We start from the raw sequence: 19,801 nt of genomic DNA on the forward strand, positions 1-19,801 counted from the left end.
AATTCCAGTGAGTTAAAACTTACTATTCCAATGAAGATATTTTTTGATTTCTCAGAAGTTTCCTGAGAAGTGGAGCAGAACTTTTCAGAATCGCTGGCTTATGAAGATAATAGTTGAACTCTAGGTGCCAGCAAAGGAAGCAGGAGGAGGTCTTTTGTGATGTTGTGCTTTTTATTGAAGACTGAAGACATTAGACCTAAAAATAAGTGAAAATTCTTTTTTTTCTTTTCCCTTTCTTCCCTTGAAAATGGTTGCATGACAAGGGGCTAAGGAGTTTCAGGAGCCTAGCAGACAGCAGCATGCCTGGAGAACGTGAAAGTGGCAGTGAGACCAGGGGTCTGATAGGGAGCGGGATGTAGAAGGTGATCAGCATGATTAGGTAATCAGTTATATACAAAAGGGGAATTACCTGACTGAGGCAGTTTTCTCCACTCTAAAGTTACTCTTTCCCTCACACAGCACTCTTCCTCCTTTATGAGAAAGCCCCTATATAAATCTCACACTTGAGGAATTGCACAGGAAACTGTACACAAATAGGTGAAATTCTTCTGTGTGGGATATTTATTTACTGCATTTAATTATTTAACTAATCATTTATTTATATCAACATGTACTCTTGAATATTTATTATATGCTGTGGGAAAGTCCCATACTATGAAGTTTTTATTAAAGTGTTTATTAAAGTATAATAAATAAATTAAAGTAAAAAAATAGTAAAAGAAAACAAGGAAGAAAATAATAGTTATAGTTATGCCCCCAATTTGTATATTCTTTCATTCTTCTAGTCTTCAAAGTTTATGTAACATATATATAATACTATATATAATATATATAATTATATATATATAAAAAAATACTTATGTCCTACTAACTGGAAAAATCAATCACAAAAAATAATTTGAAATGCTTGTTTATTTTTAATACAGCTCTAACAAGATGAATCATCTGTGTTACAACATTATTCTCATAGGTTATAATTGTGCATAATATTTATAAAAAGTAGAAAAGAAGAGGAAGCAAAAGAAAAAGAAATAAAATTTAAGAGATGATAGTGGGGAAAAAAGTTTCTTATTTTTTGTATATATGTACAGCTCAATAAACATGTAACCTGGGCCAGGCATGATGGATCATCCCTGTAATCCCAACATTTTGGGCGGCTTGTGTGGGAGGATCACTTGAGCTCAAGGGTTTGAGACAAGCCTGGGCAATATAACAAGCCTCTATCTATACAAAAAATAATAATAAATAAAAATTAGTTGAGCATGGTGATGTGGGCCTGATGCTGCAACTACTTGGGAGGCTTGAGCCCAGGAATTCAAGACCAGCCTGAACAATATAGTAAGACCTCATCTCTAGAAAAAAACTTTAAAAAAATAGCCAAGCATACATATACATGCCTGTAGTTCTAGCTACTTGGGAGGCTGAGATGAGAGGATCATTTGAGTCAAGGAGATCCAGGCTGTAACAAGCCATGATTGTGCCACTGTACTCTAGCCTGGGCAACAGCATGAGTCTCTGTCTCAAAAAAAAAAAAAAAAAAAAAAATTGTTAAACAAAAATTTAAGAAGAAAATGTCAACATAACCATGATTATGTATTTTATAGCAATCCAAAATAAGAAAAAGTGAAGAATAATAAAATGAAATATTTAATCATATATATTAAGAAAGGCCTTCTTAGATCTCAGTTCGAAATTTCAGTGTAGATTCCTTCATTTGCTGCTCATAATTTTTATCAAATTTTTCATTCAAGGCTACTGTAAAGTGATTTTTCCAGTCCCCTATAATTCCTGTAACAAAAAAGAAAGTACAATAAATATTAGGTCTTCACAAAGGAATCATTAGGTTTGCTAATTTCATCACTTTCATTAACACCTGATCAAATATTATACTTGTAATTCTCAATTTTAGGAATAAAATGTATACCATTATTAATTTACTTATTTGAGCTTACAAAGATGAATTTGTCTTAATTGGTTTAAAAATAGCAAATTTAATTCTCTGATTCTTTCTTCATATGCCACTTACTTTATCGTTCTCAAGTGTCATCTCACTTGTTGGGGCTCCCAGGATAAGATCCATGTTTTACCCACTCTTAAAGTATTAAATATCATCTTAATGCTGATAGCACTCAAATCCAGACTTATGCTTTATATACAACTGCCTACATGACTTTGCCACCTGGAAGTTGTTCAAGTTTTTCAAATTAAATTAGTTCAAAAATAAATTCATTTTATGCCTTATCATATTGTGTTTTCTCCAATTACTTTTTAATAACCTGTGTAGTGGCAACAACAGATATCCAAACATAATCTTGGATGTTATTCCCTTAACCACATCATCTAATTTATTATTTATATTCCGGGTATCTTTGTATCTACTGCCTCTTAACCACTTCTGCTACTGCCAGCTTGAGAATGTTTCCCATCTGGGTAATTACAGTAGTCCAGAAAGGTTCACCTGTTTTGCTTTCCATCACACTTCCAACACTCACCTTGCAGAAGGAAGTGACCTTCTTTTTTAGACTAGTCAAGAGTTCATTTGTCCTCTAGCTCAAGGAGCTCTAAACTTTCTCATTGAAATAACCCAAAACCAGAAGAAAATATATATCCTAAAACATCAGATAGGGTCTGAGGGCATAGCAGCAAGGCACTGTTTGTAAGTACGACAACTGTTTTAAGTCTTCTGTAATATTTATATGTAGAATTTTGAAAAAGGAAATAATCAAAAGAATACATAATTAAAATATAATTTGAGAATTGATTCCCTTTTCAGTGGCTCCCTGCTTTTTTTCCAGTACCAGGTTTGTTATTTCTGTTATTTTAAAATTTTCCTGACTCTCTCACTGACAATATGGTTCAAAGAGTAAGATTTGTTTCTATTCTGTTTGTTTTTGCTTCCTCACAGTAAACATCTAAGTGTCTTACATGCCTTTAAATTTGTTAACTGGCTGTGTCTCATCAGGCTGTGCCTCCTTCCAAACAGATTTTTCTTTTCTTTATATGTTGATATTTTTGCTAATCAGAGCTGTATTTAAATTTCTATTTTTTGCCACTTACCCTTGAAAGGTGTTTGCCACTTGTTAAAAAAAAAAGTGTTGACAAACTATTCTAACTTTATTTCTTCAAATTGAAAAGATAAAGAAATAAAATCTTTCTGTGGAATTTCTGGTTAGAACTTAAAGGAACTATATGATATATGTTGTAGCACTGAGGCACACAGCCTTGGTAAATGACAGCTAATAGGGTATGGTATTATTTCCAGCACTGAGATTGAGGTGTCTGCTGGTTATTTTTAATATAATACGATGCACATGCTAAATAATCAATAGGTAATTACAGTATAGTAGAAGTGTAACTTAAAGAGGGTGTTCAAATGTGAGAGACTGCTGAAGGAAATTTAAGCTGGGTCCATAGGCATTAAAATGCCGCACTAAATTTTTGCCTATAACCATATCACCCTGTGCCCTCCTCTAGCATCCAGGCAAACTGCATGACTTTCTCACCCTTTCTCATGAAGGGCGACACTTTCTGGTTCATTATTTCGTCTGGAAGAGTTGTGTAATTTGTGGATGGATTGTTCTTCATCTCCTGGAATGAAGTATGACGTATAATCTTGTCCACCAGTTCCTCTGATGGCTTCCTCTCTAGGAAATGTATCAATTTTATCACCTCTTTTCTGATATCCTAGGGAGAGAAAATGTTCTGAAAAGTAAATTGCTAAAGCAGAATAAATAGATATTGAAATGAAAGAGAGAAAATATCCCTTTCTCTTTTCTCCTACTGATATTAGAATTAGATTTATAATGAGAAAAAAAAAGCCTTTAGGGAATTTTATAAAAGTTATTTTAAGGATTAAGGGAGCAAACCACCTTGCTATGTATGTAACTATGTAACAATCTTGCATAATCTACACGTGTACCCCAGAACCTAAAGTACAGTAAAAAAAAAGCATAATTTTCCTCATCCATAAAATGTTTATAAAGGATACTTTAAAGATTCTTCAAAACACTAAATGAGATATGTCTGTAAATGCTAATTATAGTCCTTGATGCATAATTGCAATTAATATATATTATCCATGAATGCAAATATACACACTCAAAATCTAAAACTTCCTGTGAAAAATCAGTTTGGGGGATAAGAATATGCAGTTAACTTTCATTTTTCTCCTAATTTATTGATGTAATTAATGAGAAGCAAACCAGAAAGATTAAGAAAAGGTGTAAAAAATTAAATACAATGCAACATCAACTGTCTGTACACCAGAGCTACAAACATTCCAATCTCTATGCCACTCCTGTAATATACCCCATTATTCCGCTATATCACTCAGTGCAACCATTTGCAAGACCAACCGCAACATGTATTCAAGTTCACATTTCTTTCTATGCCAAATGCTTTTCCTAAATTCTCTGCTTAATAAATTATAGCTTGCCTTTTACACTTCAGCTTATCTATCAGTTTCTTTGGGATAATATTCTTGGCTATTCTAATTTTATGTAGATGATCCTGTTTTGCTCCCATAAATGTTTAAATAAATCTAATTTGCCATGTGCCTTTTTGTAATGTTTTATTTACTTGTCTATCTTACTCAAAAGGGAACTGGGAATACTTAATATGTACTATATAGAGCTAGATAGAATGATCTAGTATTGGAAAGCACATCTTGGTGACTACAGTTGACATTAATTCATTGTACATTTTAAAATAATTAAAATAATATAACTGAGATGTTTGTAACACAAAGAAATGATAAATGCTTGAGGTGATGAATACCTCATTAACTTGATGTGATTATTACACCTTGTATGCCTATATAAAAATGTCATGTATCCCAAAAACATATATACCTACTATGTACCCATAGAAATTAAAATTTAAAATTAAAAAGAAGATGCTTCAAGGCATAATAAAATTATATTCTGTGTATATATGGGTGTAAAATGGATATCTTATATGTATGTGTATGTACATAATACATACACATAATCTTGTATATAGAGATATCTGTGTATATATAGTGTTAATACTTTGTTTTCTTTCTACTGTATACATTGTAGAAATAATTAAAATTAATTTGTGTACTCTTAGCCTTCTCATTGATTCAAATATAGAGGACCTAAACACGGTCATTACTGGCCAAAATAGGGAGCAAGTAGGCATGGACAATTTGGAATGAAGGAGGAAAGTTAGAGTAACTATTGAACTTTGCTTGTGTGCACTTCATGTTCTCTATCATTAATAGTCTAGTTATGGAAGAGAAAATTAGATAATATAATAATAATATAATAAACTGTAGATCATGGCTGCTTTTCTTTTTCAAATTTGATATAGTGTTAAGTTCTATAAAGAAATAATTTAATTTATGAAATATTGTTTATGATTTTATTTTAAATAAATGCTCACCAAAACAACTCTAAAATTACTGAAATACTATGAAGGATTTTAAAGAGTATTCAAATATATGAATAAGACATGGAGATCAATTGCTTTTTTGGTGGCAGTAAAGGCTAAGAAAATAGAGAAAATTTCTCACCTCTTAAAGAAACTCATTATTTTTTCTATCTTTTTAAAATTTATGAGTTATATGTATATATCTCATTGAAAGAATAAAACTATGTACAGCACCTATTACCTAATACCCAACTTATGGAATAGAACATTCACAGCTTTCTTAGTTTTTTTATTATTATTATTATTATTTCTTTCACCATCTATTCCTATCCACAAAAGCAAAACAATTGAAAAAAATAGAAAAAAACTCTGCTAATTTCAAATTATCTGCTCTACTTTATAGTTTTCAAAGTTAGGTATGTATCCCTAGACAACATATAGTTTGGTTTTACCTAACTGATGTGTGTTTTTGAAGTGTATTCCCTTTCATTACAATATGATATATAATTGCAATACAATAAAATAGATTATATATTGATTCTTCGGTATATATATATCTGGGTTGTTTTCCATTTTTGTGGTTATGAAGAGTGCTACTATGAAAATTGTTGTATATATAACCTAATGTACATAAGCCAGAGTTTTTCTAGAGTAGATATCTAAGAGTAAAATTTCAGGGCCTTAAACTTCAGGTATGTTTTGTCTTTGCTAGTCAATGGCAAGTTGTTTCCACAGTGTTTCTGTTTATGATACTATCAACAGTGGGTTACTTTTCACTGATTCACATCCTAATATTTCTTACTGTCAGATTTTTAAATTGTTACCAGTGTAGTGGGTGTAAAATGGGTGTCTCATAGTGATTTTTATTTTGAATTACACTAACAAAGAAAAATTCTATTATGAGAAAATTTTAAGTCCATAAAAAATGTGTTTATTAATATCTCAGCATTCTCTTTATATTCTTATTCTGGAAGTTTAAGTTGATATATGTGAAACCTTATCACTGTATCATATAAACCAATCACTTTCTTAATTTTTAAATGCTAATACTTAGTAAGAACCATTACTTGTCATCAAATAGTCTATTTATGTCACTGTGCTACCTTCTATGGAATTTACTTAGCTCCATCTTTTACTTCAATAATTCACTAGGTAGCCATGTCTAATCTATTATTAAACTCATCTTTTAATTTTCCATATTTATTTTTTAAATATTTTTAGAAATTCTATTTGACTATTTTTTCAAATCCACTCTGTCAATTTTAACAGCTTTTGTTTCTTTGTAATTTTTAAAATTTCATCCTTTATTTATTTAAACATATTAAGCATGGTTATTTTATAGTACTATCTAACAATTGCAACATCTCTACATTTGAATACCTGTTAATTATTCGTCCATGTTGATTCCTTATGTGTGAATGTGTGTGTGTCTCTGTGTGTGTGTGTGTGTGTGTGTGTGTGTGTGTTGTTATTGCTTAATGAACTCAAGTTCTTTCAAGTTTTGTCTTTGAAATTTTTGAGACTTGTGGTTTAAAATGTATTCACTTTTGGAATATTTTTATTTGCTAGCTTCAAATCTATGTCAAAGTATCTGGATTATTTTGGTCCTTTTCTTTTAAAAATTTATATGATTATCAACATTTATTTAAAGAAAGATTTTTGTACCCCGAATATTTTCAAATGCTAACATCTTAGAAATTGTCAAGTTGCTTATACATTTCCAGTTCCTCACCTCTTTCAGGTCTTCATAAAAAAGAAATAGTACACGTGGACTCTTTCCCTTTTCCCACCAAGATTTTACATGTTTATACCAGGAACCATAAGGAACTAAAATTAAAGAGAAAAACAATGTAAAAATGATATCATCTCTATAACTCCTTGAAAACTAGTGTCCAAGAAACAATAGCAACAAATAAATATAAATAGATGATCATGAAATAAAAAATAGATAAGCTGTATATCTTAAGCAAAGTTCTCTGCCGCAAGAGAGGCCAAGTATGTTAAATAATCTATGTATGTAAAAATAATGTGAATTTTATCATGTAACATAGTTTATGACAGAACAGAGTAGTGAAAGTCTGTCAACAATTTGATTTAAAACTTATGAGAAAATTGTTGAAACTGATGTGTGGGTATGTGTGTGTATGTGTCAAATCAAGTTGTTAGTGAAGGGAATTAACTCAATGAAATGATCAGTGGTCTGATAGAAGAGTATATTTCTGATCTCCAATTTATCATTTACAAACTAGATTGGCAACTGAAAATAGTAACCATGTATTTATTACACTATTTGTTTACATGTTAAGGCGTGTTCTCCTAGGTACTCTTATATCATTCTCACCCCAGGAAATTAGATTTTAGAAATGATGTGATGTAACCAAATGCTATCTCTTATTTTTTCTCTTCTCTCACTCATACTAAAAATGTTTCATAAAATATAAAGCTGACAAAATAATAAAATATTGTGTGAGTCAAAACATTCTACTTTGCCTTAAGTCATTTTGTACCTCCTCTGTTCTCTGACTCCATTAGGGAATTTTTTGTTTACAGAAAAAGTTCTGCAATGAAATTTGTAGTGATCTCATTTATCTCTTTGTAGTGATGCAAAATTATGTTTCTCTGCCATACAGTGCAGGTCTTGACAATCTTAAGGAATATATTTTATTCATTATGCTTTAGCAAAAATTTTCCCAAAATGTAGCAGCAAATACAAAGCACACATATACCCTACTTTATTGAGTCAATATTATCATCTGTGGATACAAAAGCACATTATTATTATTCTTTATAATGGTTACTACATGATCAGAATGGCTTTTTCTTTTTTCTTTGCTCCCCAGAAAACTATCATCAACGTGAAAGAATGGCCTTCTTTAGTGAATACTAGACAAGCACACATATACCTTACTTTATCGAGCCAATATTATTATCTGTGAATATAAAAACACATTATTATTTTTCTTTATAATGATTACTACATGATTAGAATGGCCTTCTTCAGTGAATACTAGACTATCCTGCACCCTTTGTCCCTCAAACTTAAACACTTTAGTCACAGTGTTTAATAAAAAAGAAAAATTTCCCAGAATATCTGCTCAAGTAGTTCTTGACAAATTTGAGAAACCTGGCTAAAATATTCAGATTGCACACTGGGTAGAATGAGGAAGAGTTTTGTAAATAGTCAAACTTCTTTGTGAATTCCAGATTCATATAGAACCTGACAATTTTATTGGAAACAAATGGACATTCTCTCTTCTCTAATCTTTCCCTGACCCCTTGTTCAATAGAGCTGTAATAACTTGACATAAAACACTTTTTTTCTACTAAAAATAGACACGGCAGAAAATCAGACAGTGAGTCTCAATCATGAAGAGTAAAATTGCTACTCCCTGCCCCAAAACATACTTCCACATATTTATTTTTATATGTTGGACCAGAGTGCTCAGATTCTGCTATTTGCCATCTACATCTGGACACCTTATGCTTGCTGTAAATCTCAAGGCACCTTCAGAATTTCTGTGTTTTAAGTATGAATCATGGAAGAAAACATAGCAGAACAAATAAAAACTTTTACTCAGAGATGGCATTTGTCTTGTAGCATCTTGAAAAAAAATTCAGAGTAAAGAATCTGTTCATACCCTGTCCTTGCATGAATTTCTCCACAAACTCTGGAAAGGATCCAGGATTTGGATGACCGGCCACCATTAGAAAAAAATAATAAAAGGAAACAGCCACATCCTTTGCATTCCGGCAAAGATAGATCATCTGAGAGGATGAAATTGTATATTAAATCACTTAATATTTTTTCAAACACACTCATCAAGATCTTTAACAAAAAGATTTATATTTTCAACTATCAGCATAGTACACATTCACTTTACAAAATACATAAAGCATGTAAAATAATTTATAAAGACATCTTCAGTAACCTGAGCTGACAGTGGTTTTTGTAGTGTTGTGTTCTGTTTGTTCTCAAGTTTTGGCTTTGCCATTTTCACAAATAATACCTCATTTGAGTGTTGTAAAATTCATCGGTATTAATTAAGCCAGTTAGATTATTTGTTATTCCCAATTTATAAGTGAAGAGACTAAGCTGAAGTTTAATAACAATATAGCATTGAGACTAAATCAATGAGAATAAAGCATTTGGTCTATCAGTCAATCAGCTATACAGTGCTCTGGTCTTTATACTACCACCACTCTGCGTAATTAAAAAAAAATAGTTCTGAGGTCTCTTCACTTTCAATATTGCAGGAAAAAAAATGTTTATGAGGTTTTATTTACATGCACATTGAATTCAGTGAAAATATAATCTCTGCCAACACCTTGTTAGTTTCCATTTTACATGCAGAATAAATACCAACAAATTAGTTGTCAGAAAGCAATGGCTTTAGTTTCTAGTTTTGGCACTAAGAATACAAAGTGCCGGCAATTTTGGACCTAAATATTTTCTTTACTAAACAAATGATTTGGGTTACATTATCTGTGGTCTACTCTAGGTCTGATACTGAATGCTGCATGAAAAGATCTGCAAAAGTCAAATCCAGTAACCATATGGTCTCCTACTTAGGCGCTCGGGCACCTAAATACTATCATGAAAGAGTACTGTTGAGTCTCCACTGTTTATGGAATATGATTAAACCTACTAAATTGTCTTACTGAAGATATTTTCTAACAGTTTTATAGAAATCTAGCTTATTCTCAAATGTTTGGCTCTCATTTTTATGGCCCTCTTGTAAAAGCCTCTAAATACTAGAGAATAAAAGTGAACATTTTTTCATATAAAATTCATCATTAGTGAATTTGAACTTTTCCAATCTTAATTATAACTCTTCCTAGTTCTTTTCATTTATTGGCTGAATGGAACCCTTTGCCAATATATGCATTAATTTACTTCAGAATTTTCGTCCCTTGTCTTCTTTGTTCTATTCGCCGATTCTTGAATGTTTTCTGTTTCTCAAAATGTGATTTATATTTTATAGCTTGCTTCCACATCCTCCATCAGGCTTTTTATTTTCCCAGATAGAAAAAAGTGATCTCTCTTTCCCTAACCTCCTGTTAGTTTATAGCATTTCTTTTGGCAGCTCTTATTCAATACTCCAAACTTTTTACGGCACATACTCATTTTTCTGTCCTCAAGGGAAATCTAGTTCTTTCCTGAAGATGAGACTTGTGCTACATCTCTCTTGAGTCAAAGTTACTAGTTTGCCAGTGATTCACTTGTGATTATAATCTATCTTTAAAATTCTGCACTTTAAAGACCCCTATTCCTATGATACTTTCTATACCTCTTCAATCTGATGCCATTTCTAAGTTTTCAGACATTCCCTTGCTTTAACTGAAAATTTGAACACCTGCCTCATGGTTTCACTCTCCATCCAAATTCTTTTCTCATTTGTGTAATTTTAGTGTCTGTAAGTGTGATCTACTTGATGTTCATGTAGTCATTGATCATTACTTCTATGTTACTTCAGACAACCACTTTTGTAACCAAATACCGGATCATGTCTTCACCATAAAGGTTTCACTTTTGAAGCATTATCCTGAGCCATAATCTTTTCTTTCAAGAAATTCTGCTTCTTCCTTCTTCCCCATCAGTTATTCCACATACCTCTCCTATAATCACACCAAGGGCTCGAATCCACTGGCCTCAGTTACTGATATTATCCACTAACCTGCTACTTTTTGTCACTTTCTTCTCTTTGTCAGTTAGAGTCTCTGCTCCATCACTCCAAATATCCTTTATCCACTTGGAAAAGGATATTTACAAATATCCTCCATATATTTGTTTTTTTTTGTTGTTGTTGTTCCTCTGTAAATCACTCTGGAAATACTCCAAACATGAATCCCTCTATCTCCTACTCTTTGATAACCTCTGAAAAACAGGCAGCTCTGTGAAGACTTGGACTATTATAAATGTATGGTACCTGTTTCTATTTGAGACGTAAGGAGTTAACAGCAAGTCCACCACCCATCCTCCAGAGGAAAAAAGTGTCTTGGTCAATCTCTTAATAAATAATAATGCCACATCTTCTGGAAAGTATATTACTGGTGTTTACTAATGAGACAGCCCCTACATACAGAATAACTTCAGCAGGATGTATATGGTCTATCTAGGATTGCTAATGATAAAAACAAACTAACATGGAAATCTTTGAAATTTTTGTCTGTAGATCTCTAGGAAATGTCAAATATGCCATGTATCAGATTACAAAATGACCATATTTTATGACTGGGATATATCCCCTTTTTTCTTAGTGATAATTACAAATAGTACTATAAGATCTTGAAGAACAGCCCTGGTGGTAGAAAGGTCTTGAAGAAAAGAATTGGTTGTCTCAGACTTCGTGTATCCCCTGTATTTTGAGGTTATGTATAGCACTATTTTTAAAGAGCAAAACTAATAGTATAAATTATAAGCTTAGTATGTCTATAACTCCTCATTACCATTAAAATGAAATAGTCCAAACATCTTAACTTGACTTTCAATATATCTTATAATCAATTTCTAGCTAATCTCCTTTTACCTTTTATCCAATATATATACTTAATCTTCCAGCCAAACTGAACAGATTTCAGATGCTCCCTCAGATTATCTCTGAATTTGCATCACTCCTACACATCATTCAAATATCAGCTGAAATGTTTCTCCTGGATGCCTTCACTACCCCCACAGTCTGAGTTAAATTTCTCTCTCTTACTAGACCTATGATACTTCTTTCACAGTTCGCTTGTCCTTTTACTCCAGTGGACTGTGTCCATGAAGACAAGGATTGCATGTGTCTTACTGTTATGTCCCTAGCACATAACAGGTCCTCAATACATAGTTATTACACAACGCTTATCTGATCTATCCTTTTCTGGTTCATTTGCATGCCTAACAACACGAAGCACAGTATTATTCGAAGGAGGAAAATTCAGTTACAATTGGTAAAAACAACAAATACAAAAGTAGCTACCATATTGTTTACAACATTCTAGGAATTGTGTGAAGCACTTTACAAGCATTATCATTTAATCCTATAACAACTCTATGAAAAAGATATTATTATTATCTTTCTTCTACAGATGTAAAAACTTAGTCTTAGCTTCGGAGTTTAACAAGACTTTTTAGAACTGCATTTGGCAAAAGACAGAGTTGTAGTCTACATTTGTTGTATTCCACACTTGTTAAACATCTATAGTATCAATGGAAAAACAAATAAACAAGTGTGCATAACTGATGAGATCATTTTATCGTTTCTTGGAGTTGGATGGAGTTTTGAGAACACTTGACTCCAGTTACCTTACAATTCTTTTCCCAAAATGAAGCTGGAAGAAGTTCAGGTGGCAAATGAGTCTTCACAATTCTAGGAGAATTCATCTCTTCTAATTGTTTTACTCCTGATTTTTTAAAAAGTAAAGGTTAGGCAACATCAAAAATTTTAACTATTTATGCCGATTTATATAGATATTTATATTGTAATTAGATTGTTTGTAACATGAAGGATAAACTATTGAGGAAATGGATACCCCATTTTCCATGGTGTAATTATTATGCATTGCAGGCTTATAACAAAACATCTCATGTACCCCAAGCCCATATTTACATCTAATATATATTTACAAAAATTAAAAATTAAAAAATCTATATTGTGTTCATAATAACACTATGAAAGAAAGAAATACAGATAGAGAAAACTACAGAGAAAAATATAAAATAAAATAAAATTTCATCACCTGGGAGCAATCATTAATATTTTGCCAATCAACCTTCTGTGCAAATCTACTTATATCCTCAAATTTACAGCCATCACAATGCCATGCACACACATAAACATTTTGATAGCTTCTAATTGTCTTTTTCTCTCAGTATATTATGCTTACACTGCAATATCAAGAAACATCCAAAAATTTTTAACAATTTTATGCTGTTATTATACAATATTTAACCATTCTTTTGTTGATTTGCATTTAGGTTGTTTCTAATTTTCCACAATATTAAAAGAATCTGAGGTAAATATATTTTTGCACATATCATTGAAAAATTTATTAGTATTTTCTCAATATTTAAAAGATCACATTCAGCCCACAGAGACATAAATGTTTACATATTGTTAAACACTGCTGAAAGCGTACAAGAATTGTCTTTATTCACTCTATTCCAGACACATGCTATCCATATGCTGTACTACAAAGCCTGTCAAAATTTAAGTTTAAATTTATATGCTCTCTTATGTAGAAGACCTTATACTAATTACCATTATTGCTTATAATCTCATTGCTTGTACCATCTACATACACACCTTAGAATATATGCAAATAGTTTCTAAAATAAACCTGAATATTACCATTCATCATGCTTTCATTTCTGCATTCCAGGAAAGGTATTCGATTAAAAATTGCATCTTCTTTGCACTTTTCCACATCACCTTCTTTATAGATCATATACACAATTTCACAAACCCAGGTTGTGCCTGTAAAAATTAAATAAACCTGAGTCTCCTGCTGACCATGTAGAGTTAATGACAGGAGTGCTGAATTTAGGGATGGATAAAGTAGAAAGGTACCAGTGCAATACTATTTAAAGGGTGTCTGAATAGTCAGACTCAAGAAATAGTTTCTATAATATTTTATGTTTAGGACACAAAAATGACTTTAAGAGATAAAGATGAAAATTATAGTAAGGCACATCTGAGACCTGTGTCCAAATTTGTTCATGATGAATTGTGACATTGTATAAGCTGATAACAGTTTTGGACTTTAATTTTTACATCTAAAAATTGAGAAGGCTTCAATAATAGGTGATGCATACAAACATGCCTTCAATCAAAAATTTTACTGATGGCATAACAAAGGATAAATCTGGCTCCTGTCCTATGGGAGCTAAAAGCACTTTGAAAAGTCAGTGACATTGTTCAGTAGTGACAATACTTTCTGTTTTTATTAAGATGCTGTTGTATAAGATGGGTACAGGGATTTAAATAACTTCTAAGGAGGAATATATAACTCAGTGTGCTGCTGCTACTGTTATTGCTGCTGCCACTGTTGCTGCTGCTACCATCATATTTTGAAAAGAAATGCCTTTGAAAGGATGTAATCATTGAGCTTAGCCTTAATAATTACTGGAATGAAATCACCAGTTGTGGGAGGTAAGAGAGAGTTCTACCAGGCAGAAGCCCAGTCTCTCTTTTTAATCTAAAGTTGGCACTTGAGAATGGCATAGTGGTTAGGAAAATAATTGGAAATAGACTATAAGACCTAAATCAAAGAGTCTATCTGAAGAGAGGAGTTGGGGCTCAGGCAAGCAGATATAGCAAGGCTTATAGTTCATACTAAAGAGTCTAAGTTGTTTTTTAAAAAAAGTCATTGAAAAATATTGACATATGTTAAGCAGAAGAGCAAGATTATCAGGATTCTGTTTTAGAATATTTTCTCTAGGGCTAGAATAAACACAGTGGAGTAAGGGATCCATAGGAAAGGAGACAAGAGGCCTGTTAAGAGGCTATCTGTGAGACATATCTATCAGACTAAATGGCCAAAACATTTTGATTGATTATAAATGGCAGATGAAGAAGCAAGAAGGATTGAACTTAGAATAGCTCACAGGTTTCCTCTTCAGACGATTGGCATTGTGCTGCCATTGATTCCAGTAGGGAAGAAAAAAAGAAGCAGATTTAGAGTTAAGGTAAAGAAGGGCATATTTAGTATTTTGCTTTATTTCTAAGTAGTAAGTGGAACAACCAGATAGAGAAATATGAATTTGGACTAGTCTAATTTCTAAAAGTCTATAGGTGTAAAACTACAAAACTATGCTTATGGATAAAGAGCTGGTGAGCTGAAAGAGAGTTTTAAAATATCTGTAAAAATTGGTGGTCATACTCTGTGTATAAAACAACATTAATGGCATAAGGTAAACAGTTGGTAGTTTTAGATTTTCATTACTGGATGAATACAGGTTCATTACTATACATTACGTTGGTTTTGGTTTCTAACTGTGCTCAACAACATCCATTTGTCAATGTGCTATTCAAGTTATAGGTAAAAATTGTGGTCAGAGAATAGAGCAACATTTTCTATGTCTATGTCAAAACTACTGCATATAGAGAATGAGTGTGTACGACATGAACACCGTAACATTTAGGGTAAGTTTATTATTTTTAGGTGAAAAAGAATAACAAATAGATTTACCAGATTTAGGATAGGTGGCAATGACAACATCATCTGGTCTTGCCTGGAATGTTTCTACATTATCCCAATATTTGGCAAATTCTTTATACATTAGAATCCCATGGACTTCTTCAAACTTTTCATAATAGTCAAATTCAGAATTCATTGTCGTACACTGAAAAAAAAAGTGCTTTATGTTTTGTATGTATTTAACACTATTTCACCATGAACAACTATATATATATAATGAGACCCTTCTACATAGCTAGCACTTCTTAGTTGTTGCACATATAGGGCAAAAACAATAAAATTACACATGAAATAGTTTTGGTGCTTAAATAATTTTTTAAATGGTAGTTTGGGCTCTGATGTACATGTGCACATCCAGCATCCTGCAGGATTGCTGCATAGGTAGATACCTGCCATGGTAGTTTGCTGTCTCCATCCCTCTACCCCCCTTCACCTACATCAGGCATTTCTCTAGGTGTTATCCCTCCCCATCCTCCCTGCCCTCCACCCCACCACCTAGCCCAGTGAGTGTTGTTCTCTTCCATGTGCCCAAGTGTTCTCATTGTTCATCACGCGCCTTTGAGTGCAAAATGTGGTGTTTGGTTTTCTGTTCTTGTGTCAGTTTGCTGAGAATGATGGTTTTTAGATCTGTTTTTTAAAATTGTATTAGAAAGATGTCTGACACATAAAAGAATAGGAAAGCTCAAGTGATTATGAAGCAAAATGCTTAAAACTAAATAAAAATGTGGATATACTTGATATTTCTATGATAAATGAAAACCGCAGAGCCTCCAATTACTTTAAAAATTGCTGGGGCATATAAAAAGACAAAGGATTCCAGAATTACAGTATTTTAGTAAATTATCCAATTATGTATACATTAAATAACAATAAATATTTGATTTTATTATTATTATTATTATTTTGATTATTATTGCCAGATATCTGAGTCAGAGATTTTTAAGTTCTTGGAATATGTATCATTTTACGAAAATAATCCAAATGCTTGGTGAATATATTTAAAAGAAAAGAAGATGAAATTAATGACATTGTGATGGAATCTTGAGAGTATAAAGAATTCCTTTGTCACCTTTAAAATTGCTTTTTTTCCCATTTGATCAATAAGGTATTGGATACTCCCATTATAAGTTTAAGCAAGATGGTTATCATTTCCTAATTCATCTCCTGATCCCATGACGATCTATTCCATGTTCAGGGTTAGTAACAGAATTTTTAATTAAGCAAACTTTCTTTCATTAGCTTTCAAATTCCTTTAGTACTGTTTTTCCACCACCAGACTTAACTTATTTTGAATTTATGACATAGCTTCTCAACATATTTTGTCCTTCCTGACACTATCCTTTCTAGGTTTTCCTCCTGTTCACATTTGCCCAAAGAGCTGCCTGATAAATTCTTCAACACACATAATTACCCTAGCCCTTAGGGTAATCTCAATCTTTTTAAAAGCTTCCTCTAGGTCATATCAAATATAATGTCATCAAAATTATATGATTTCTATTTCCAAAATATAAATTAGTCTTACCAATAAATTTCTTGTTCTCCAAGCTTTCTCTTTAGTTTCAGAAAATAGATCTTTCACTGTAGGAAATGTGTATACAGGGCACCACCACTTGTCCTGCCTGTTGATTTGTTTATTCATGTGAATTACTTTCTTGGTTTTCAGCCAAGTTTGTGAGAATTGGCTTATAGTCATCTGGGAGTGGTAGATGCATCATTAAGCAGTTGGCTGACTCCCAGCTACCCCTTCATAGTCAATTTTGGTCTGAGAGACAAAGTAGGTGGCATGTAATAAAATATCTTTTCTCACTTTGTTCCTTTTGCTAAATTGTCTCATATTGCAATGTATGGATTTACTTTCCATGTGTTCCCCTTTTTCTCAAAACATGTATTTCAGTTAGAAATTGTCAGTTTCATATCATAAGTACATAGGTCAGTTGTTCAGAAAGAAACATCAATAAAAAATGGTTAAAAATTAAACTCCTAACTCTTTACATACATTTAAAAAATTAAACTCAGAGTTTTATCTTTCCTCTCTCCTTCTTTTTCTTCCTCCCCTCCTGCATCTTCCAACCTGCCTTTTATCTAGCAAATACTCCCTGTGTGAATGTCTACCTGCTCCTAGGCCCTGTGATCAGTGCTGCAATACAGTGGATATAAATACATAAGGTTCTCATAGTCTTCACCCTCAATCTCTATTCTACCTGCTTCTACCCTGCTTACTTTATTTTCTCATCAGTAAAATGGAAAGCATGTCCAGCATTCAGCACTTTTAAGGTAGCAATACTACTGTAGTTTTACATTAAAGCAATAAGCAACAGAGTACTACATAAATATACTATTTTTAACAATAAGTTATTTCAAAAGGTTTTCAATGTTTATATTATTAAAAAACTAAAGTATCAACAAAGACTTTGATCTCTCTATATTTTATTTTTAACAGCTTTGTGATACATAATTTGCATTCCATATTTTCCATAACTAAAATCTAAGTATTCATATTAATAACAAAAAGTACAACCTGTTTAGATGATCCTGTGAAAGAAATTTATCCAGTTGAGATCTCTTCAAATACCAAGGGAGATCTTAAGCTGCAAAAAAAAAAAAAAAAAAAAAAAAAAAAAAAAAAAAAAAAAAAAAAAAAAAGATGAGAACCACTTCTGCATTTGGAATGTTTCTGGTGAGTTTATATTCTGAATGCCAGAAAAGGAGGCGGAGATTAACTTGAGGGGTTTGGCTTTGTGAAGTCCATGACGCAATAATTAATGTAGATATTAATGCACACCTGCAGCTGCAGTAACCACACAGAATCATGTTTGTTCATAGGGATGTAGAAATATTCTGCTGTTATTTTTTTAACTATTTGGCTGACATTCAAATTCCTACATGTATTTTTTTGCCTCATATTCAAATTCCTAGGTTTGCCGTCAGGGGTTTGGGAAGAAGGAGAAAGAAAAGTTAAGGAAAAGATGAGAAAGAAAAGGCCTGGAGCTACACACAAAAGAGATTGGGAAGGGAGAATCCCTTATTCAGTCACTGATAAATGATGACATGACTACGGCTAACTTTCAAAAGAATAAACTTACTGGAGTGAGGAGAAAGAAGTCAATGACAGGAAAGAAACAGAACAGCGAGCACCTTCAATCAGACCTTGTTCTGTTTACTAAGAACTGGGGAGAAACGTCAGATACAGGTGAGGGGGAGGAAGGCGGCAAATCACACGGCCATGTGTGTACCTATGCAACAATCTTGCATGTTCTTTACATGTACCCCAAAACCTAAAATGCAATAAAAAAATATTATACTGGGAAAAAAAAAAAAGACCTACCAAAGGAGCTATTGTAGTACTTGGGTTGTGTTCTAACATGTCAATTGGAAATCACATATTTAAAATCTTTGCCTTTAGCTCTTAAGCAGACATGAAAATTTTAAAAAGCAGATGACAGCTAAAGAAAGAATGTAAACATCACTCACCTTTCGGTTATTATTTCAGAAACCTGACTTCTCTCTGTTCCCAATCATAAAATGGCATATCATGAGATTTTCAGGTAATGGTAACTACCAACACTTGGAATTTAGACAAGAGATTAGAAAAATAAATGGCCAGGAGTGTGTGGAATCCAGAAGTACATTACCTTTCTTCTTTTCATTTTTCTGCAATTACTCTGTCTTCACTAAGAAAATTCTCCTTTGTTCCACCCCATCGATACCTCCAACCCTGTTACTTCTTATTTCTCTCTTAATTACAGTTAGATTACACTTCCTTTGAGAGATCGTCTGACTTTTACAAGATTCTATGCTTCCCTAAGTGACTTTTAAACTTGGCAGTTTCTCCTAACTAGCATTTATTCTACTGTGTTGTAATCAATGATTAGTTGTCCAGAGTACTTTTTAGATAATAAGTAGCTTGAAAAAAAGATTTTACTCTGTAATTAGCATTTTTTCTGGCATATAGTAGGCTAAGCACTGAATATTTGTTTACTGAATAAAAGTGGCTGATTTATTCAAGAAATACAAGAAGTTAAGGGGATCACTGTTTTTACAGAGAACAATATCTAGCCTTATGCAAAATAAAAAGTGCTAGGTGGTTTCTGAAAAATGGGCTTTTCATAATAGAAAATCAAGGTAGAAAAACAGTAACCAGGTTTGCAAATTTAGATTTTGATTTTACTTGATTTTATGCAGTTAGTCGTATTATTTGACTTAAATAAAATGTGTATTGAAAACAATC

General features: G+C 32.3%; 1 protein-coding gene across 4 annotated transcripts; it reads right to left on the reverse strand.

The window, feature by feature from the left end:
- Positions 1-894: 894 nt before the first annotated feature.
- Positions 895-19,342, reverse strand: SULT1E1 (sulfotransferase family 1E member 1). Of its 4 annotated transcripts, XM_010342571.3 has the most exons (10): positions 19,206-19,342; positions 18,092-18,161; positions 17,096-17,335; positions 15,565-15,718; positions 13,725-13,850; positions 12,680-12,777; positions 9,033-9,159; positions 7,127-7,221; positions 3,504-3,684; positions 895-1,788 (listed from the first exon to the last, which is right to left on the reverse strand). In XM_010342571.3, the coding sequence occupies exons 3-10, from the start codon at positions 17,264-17,266 to the stop codon at positions 1,676-1,678; spliced, it is 1,065 nt and encodes a 354-aa protein (XP_010340873.1). In that variant the 5' UTR covers positions 17,267-17,335; positions 18,092-18,161; positions 19,206-19,342; the 3' UTR covers positions 895-1,675. The 4 variants fall into 4 exon arrangements, with proteins under 4 accessions (XP_010340873.1, XP_074252329.1, XP_003931966.1 ...); XM_074396228.1 differs by lacking the exon at positions 17,096-17,335; XM_003931917.3 differs by lacking the exons at positions 17,096-17,335; positions 19,206-19,342 and having other exon boundaries at positions 18,092-18,179.
- Between the last annotated feature and the right edge of the window lie 459 nt (positions 19,343-19,801).

Source organism: Saimiri boliviensis, chromosome 3, assembly GCF_048565385.1.
Source record: "Saimiri boliviensis isolate mSaiBol1 chromosome 3, mSaiBol1.pri, whole genome shotgun sequence".
In the NCBI taxonomy this organism is placed as follows: Eukaryota; Metazoa; Chordata; class Mammalia; order Primates; family Cebidae; genus Saimiri; species Saimiri boliviensis.